General features: G+C 40.6%; 1 protein-coding gene across 1 annotated transcript in view; it reads left to right on the top strand.

The window, feature by feature from the left end:
• LOC101847740 (rho family-interacting cell polarization regulator 2) overlaps positions 1-3,920 on the top strand; it is a gene marked incomplete in the record, with an annotated part of 45,899 nt that extends 41,979 nt beyond the window's left edge. The window contains 2 exon segments of the mRNA XM_035970787.1: positions 153-246; positions 463-3,920. Coding sequence (XP_035826680.1) covers positions 153-246; positions 463-542 — 174 coding nt within the window.
• Between the last annotated feature and the right edge of the window lie 2,201 nt (positions 3,921-6,121).

Below are 6,121 nucleotides of genomic sequence, written 5' to 3'. Positions count from 1 at the left end.
ATCATCATTATTATTATTATTATTATCATGATTATTATTGTTATTATTATCATTATTTTTATTATGATCATCATCTTTATTATTATTATCATCAACATTTTTATTATTATCATCATTATTTTTATTATTATCATCGTCGTTGTTTTCCTCAGGCGGAGGAGAGTATTGACCAGCTGGTTCACGTCTGCCAATCGGACGGTTCCTCAACGGTTCGCAGGAAGGCCAAGGAAGCTCTGTACTCGCTGGGTGAGTAGTGCACAGAAGTTGACACGTTGTGGGTGGTTGGTGGGTGCTCTGGTGTGGTTTGCTCCTTCTTCCTTGTCACAATCATCTTTCATCCCTCCCCCCACTCTGCAATGTAATTCTGTATAACCCTTCATGTCTCCCCCCCCCCCCTCTACAGTCTGTAATGTATCCATACTTGAATAACTCTCCACATCTTCCCTTTCCCTCTTTCTCCAGGCGACGTTGGTCGTAAGGCTGTGGAAGAGGCACAGCTGGGCTCTCAAGGTTTCCAGGGTCTGCAGATGCGCAAGTTGTAGTGTGTGGGACGCACACACGTGTGCGCTCACCTTCCATCCTCTAAGCGTGTGTGCTTATCAGGTTTGAGCGTCGTCGTGCCGGCTCTATGCCGCCTGTCTTACGGACTCGTCACCGTCACTTTGTGGTGCTGCAAGCCGCCACACTCTCTCCCCAACACCCCCACCCCCCATCACGAATGATGATGATGATTACCTGATTGTCTTTGGCCGCCCTGGGCGTCGTAAGACAGGCAGTTGGTCAGAAGATGTCCTGTCTGGTCACCGCTGTCTGGTGCTCACCACCACCACCACCACCACCACCCCTGCTCTCATTCCTCACTTCTCAAGCGTGGCACTTCAATGGCACTAATTGTGTCGCAAATGCTGTAAAACTCTTACTAAAACCTTTTTTTAACTTCTTGATCAGCGTGCACGCACGCATGCATGCACATGATGATCCAAGCTCAAGTCTTCATAAGACGTACATATGTGACCTTTGACCTATAATTGAATCGGGAGAAACGTGAACTGACCAATTCATCCTCAAATCGAAATGTCATATGGCCTGGAATCAACATGAACTGACCTAATCATCCTCGAATCAAAGTATTCTCTGGCCTTAGTTGTGGACTGCAGTGTGGCTACTGGTAATACCCAGACTTAGAACTGTAGCATTTATCTCCAATTTGACGAACGTCTTGATGCAAGCTCACTCACTCACTCTCTCGCTCGCTGTTCGAGTGGACTGGTGGGAAGCTTTAAGTATGCAGTTTTGAAACTTTAGAACTGGTCCTCCCATGTTCTACCCTGTCCAGACTGCGTCTGTGTCTTGAAAGTATCTGGAAATTGTGCTTAGACTCCCTAGAAAATTATCTAGACTTCTGGAAAAATATGTCTAGACTGTGTCTATAAAGAAAATATGTCTAGACAGTGTCTAGAAAGAAAGTATGTCTATACTATCTAAAAAGAAAGTATGTCTAGACTGTGTCTGGGAAGAAAGTATGTCAAGACTGCTAAAAAGAAAATATGTCTCTACTGTGTTAAAATGAAAGTATCTCTAGACTGTGTCTAGAAAGAAAATACGAGACTGTGTCTGGAAAATATGTCTAGACTATGTCTGGGGAAAAACATATGTCTAGACTGTGTCAAGAAAGAAAATATGGTCTAAATTGTGTCTGGTATGTATGTCTAGACCGTGTCTTGTACATATATGTCTGGTTGTTTCAAGACACTCTGTGAGGATCAGACACTGCTGCTGGGACTGTGAGTGTGTGAGCATGCAGGAGACTGATTAGGCAGACTTTGTCGTTTGATTTCATTTTTAAAAATTGTTTGCCTCTTGTTCTTGCCGGAAACCTTTACTTATACAGATGGGATGATGCTGTAATACTGTCTTCTATAAGTAGACTCTTGACTATACCTCTTTACAATGCCATGCCTTTGTCTTAATAGGTATACTACCATTTCTACTGACTATACCCCTTTACAATGCCATGCCTTTGTCTTAATAGGTATACTACCATTTCTACTGACTATACCCCTTTACAATGCCATGCCTTTGTCTTAATAGGGATACTACCATTTGTCCATACGATCTTTCTTCTTTTTTTCTTCTGAAAATGATAAACTGTTTGGTGTTGCTGCAAGATATTCTTTCCTCCTGAGCATGCTTATGAATATGGAAAGGTTGTGAGGAGAGGTTTCTGACCTCAGAGCTTGTTGGACGGGGGTTCGACTCCCAGGACTGGTGGTGTTGGTGGAAGAAGCCTTTTTGTTTGTGAGCACTGTGAAGTTCTACACGACAGCGCCGGTGGGCACACAGTTGTGATGATGATGTGTCGTTTCTACAGCTCGCCCCGCGTCGTTTGGACAACTATCAACAATTGCCTCATTTCTTGACCGGGACTTTTTTTTTCTAGTGGTGTGAATTTGTCAGTGTGTTGAAATGACTTGAACATCTCATATCTTGACTTAACCTTTTCTAGGGGTGTACATTTGCCAGTGTGGAGAAATGACTCGAACAAGGTCTGGGGCTGTGACTTACTTGTTGTCACTTTCACTTTGACATACGGTAATAATCTGGACGAAAGAAAGATGCACGCCTTCGCCGCCTCCTCGTAAATGAATTTGGCGCGCTCCTATAACCTTATGCAGTTGAGAGCACCGTAAAACTTTTTATTATCAAACTGGAACTTAACTGAATGAACTTAATAACGTCGATGAGGGCGTAAGACACCTTCATTTATTTACACATGTCATTTTCTACATCCGAGGACTGGTTCATCACGGACAAGCGCCAGCGCGTGTCATCGTCGAAGCGTCGTCTCTGGATCTAGAGGGAAAAGTTGCGTCTGGTTATTCAATTCCTGACGACAAAAGTGTGCGCTGCTGGCCCCTGAAGTACGCTCGATGCAATAGACTTTGTTGTTGTGTGATTTGTGAACTTACATCATAATTGTGCACGGACTGTTGTTGGCCTATTTCGTGACCTCAATGCTTTCTTGTCATATCTCCATTTTTAAAAAAAATTTAACAGTGAAAATGTGACTTATTCTTGGGGTTCACTCTTGTTTATGAACTGTTTTCACTGTTATTAAAAATGAAGATACGACATGAAGAAAGCACTGAGGTGGTTGCGATTTTTTAAGCTAATTTTTTTTTTCTCTTCTTTTTAAAAAAACTTGCTGGTCACTTATTGCTAAAAATGATGATGTCACTCCTTCTCTACTACATGATGTACTAACTACTATGCAGTTGTTGGTTGGTTGTTGTTTTTTGGTGTGAGCAGGACTGTGAGGTCTGCCTTGTTGTTGAGTTGTTGAGTTTGGCTTTACTTGTGTCCGAGAGATAGATGCAACTTACACTACGCTATGTGTGGTCCCGACATACAATGTTTGAGGAGTCCTCTTTGTTGATAATTATGATGATAATGGATGGTTATGATGATGATGTTGATGATGATAATAATGACTCTTACATTATGTTCAGTATGTTGTTATTATGAGTTCAGTGTGTGGACTTGATTTTTTCTTTTTTTCGCAGCGTACTACGTACGTTTTATGGGGTTCATCGCTTTGGTTTGATTTTTGTTGTTGTCTGAGTTTTTTGGGTTTTAAAAAATTTTCTTTCTTTTTTTTTTAATTGTTTGTTTTTCTCGTACACTTGCACAAGGGCAATCACTCTGGATTTTGTTTGTTTGTTTGTTTTGGGTGGCGCCGACGAGTATTATTATTTTACTGCAGAGTCTATTTATCCATGAAAGTGTACCGGACAAAGCTATTTTTTACACATTTTTATAGCTCACCCTCTGAGAATTTAATTTGCACCATTTTAATTAACTTAGAATATTTAATATAATTATAATTATAAGTCTGTCTACGCATTTACTTGTGTTACTTTAAGGACTTTCTAGTCTAGAATCAATGGAATGATTTTTTTTATCATGTCAGTAAATTTTACGTACGTTTTTCAGTTTTAGTTGTAATGTTTAAATTATCCCCTGTAGCCATATGTGAGGCGTGCTGACACAATGAGTTACTTCTCGGATTCGAGACCTATGGAAATAAATGCATCACGCTTATAGGTGAAGCTTTTGACAATTTATAAGTATGAAATACTAAAAGGTATGTCGTACTTAAAGAATATGGCATCGATAGAAGATCTACAAATTTGACCGTAGTTTTGATTTTGGGCCAACATCTCCACTTGTGGATTTCGAGAAGTAACTCATTTTGTCAGCACGCGTCACATATCTGTTTTGTATTTAACCTCTCTCTGGTGATCTGAACCATATGTAGGGGCTCAGGTCTGGTCTGTGACCTCTGAATTCTCTTGACCTCTTGAGTTCTCGTTTCTCGTGACCTCTGACCTGTACGGTGACGACAGAGCAGTTCCCAGCTTGTCGTTGACTTTGACCAAAGCTCACCATTATCTGTGTGTGTATGTATGTGAGTGTTTGTGTGTGTGTGTGTGTGTTCATGTTGGTGTAAGTGTGTGAGTAGGCGCATGTGCATACGTGTGTGTGTGTGTGCTTATCACGTGCTCAGTATAAGACTCAGTCATTCGTCATAATGGCGTATGGCAGTCTCATAATAAGCAGTCGATATATATAGGTGTGTGTGTGTGTGTGTACATGTCAGTGAATGTGTGTGTGTGTGTGTGTGTGTGTGTGTGTGTATACTTGTGGGTATATATGTGCCCATAAATGTGTAAGTGTGTATGTGCATGGATGATTGTGTACCTTTGTGTCTGTATCTATTCCTCGATATACATGATACTAATAGATATACTTGAGTCCAAAACAGTCACTTATCCTAGTCTTGCATTACTATATAATACATTCACTCCTTCTCGTCTTCGACATACATTCTACATCAGATGCACTTGATTTCTAGTCACATTCACTATTCACTTCTCATCTATTCTTCGATGTACATTCTACTATCGGATGCGTTTTGAGTCTAAAACAGTCACTGGTCCTAGTCTTGCATTACGATATGTAAGGCATCGTAGTGAAATCGGGTGCTTGTCGAAATAATGAAATGGGAGAAAAGGGCATTTTTCCATGAGTTTGGCAATTTTTATCAAAACTGGGGTTTTTTTTTTGGCTAAACATCTTTTATGTTCGTATGAAAACACATTTCCATGTGAATTTTACTGAAAACCCTTGTTTAAAGGCTCAAAATCTGTAATTTTCAGTTTTCAAGGACTCTTAAGTTATTGAAGTCACCAAACTTCGACAGCCATTTTCTCATTAATTTAACCACTGAAAACCAGGCTACCTCACCTTCTTCAATCGCAAATATCTCGACGTCTATTCAAGCTAGATGGATATTTTTTTCCATTGAAAGCAAGGCAAATGAATAAGCTTTCAGATGATATCAAGAAGTCCACATGCCCAAACATTGACAAGTGCCTGATTCCACCACGTCATGCCACATATAAAACATTCACTTCATCTAGTCCTCTGTATACATTCTACAATCAGATGCCAGAATTTGCCTCCCCTACCCCCTACCCTTTCTCCCCATGCCATATATTATATTGTAAGTGAAGATTTACACCGTTTATTTAGCACAGTTTTTGCCGTGCGGTCTTGATTTGTGTGCCAGTTGGATATACAAACCTCGGTGATGACCCTGTCTTTACCTGATATATGTGTATATGATTAATAATATATTATTATATATAAATATAAACGTCTGTCATATGTACCCCCTAGTCATCTGGTCAGTTCAAATAATTTTTATCACTCTGATTATGTTAGTCAAGTACATTTTCTGTTTAAAGCTCTACGACGGTGCAGTCACCTTTTTTTATATTTAACCTATGACCCCACACACCCCCCCCCCCACACCCCTCAAACTGTGCTGAGGTACAGTAACCCTTGTTTATATTTAATCTATGGACCCCCCACCCCCGTCAAGCTCTGGGGAGGTGCAGTAACCTTTTTTTTTTTATAGATTTAACCCACTAAAATTACCAAGTCACCAACCCACTCCCCACTACCCACCAGAATTACCAAATCACCCACACCCCACCACCCATTAGAATCACCCACTCCCCACCACCCATTAGAATCACCCACTCCCCACCACCCA

The sequence above is a fragment of the Aplysia californica genome, unplaced genomic scaffold, assembly GCF_000002075.1.
Source record: "Aplysia californica isolate F4 #8 unplaced genomic scaffold, AplCal3.0 scaffold00320, whole genome shotgun sequence".
In the NCBI taxonomy this organism is placed as follows: domain Eukaryota; kingdom Metazoa; phylum Mollusca; class Gastropoda; order Aplysiida; family Aplysiidae; genus Aplysia; species Aplysia californica.
This window is presented reverse-complemented; position numbering and strand designations above follow the sequence as displayed.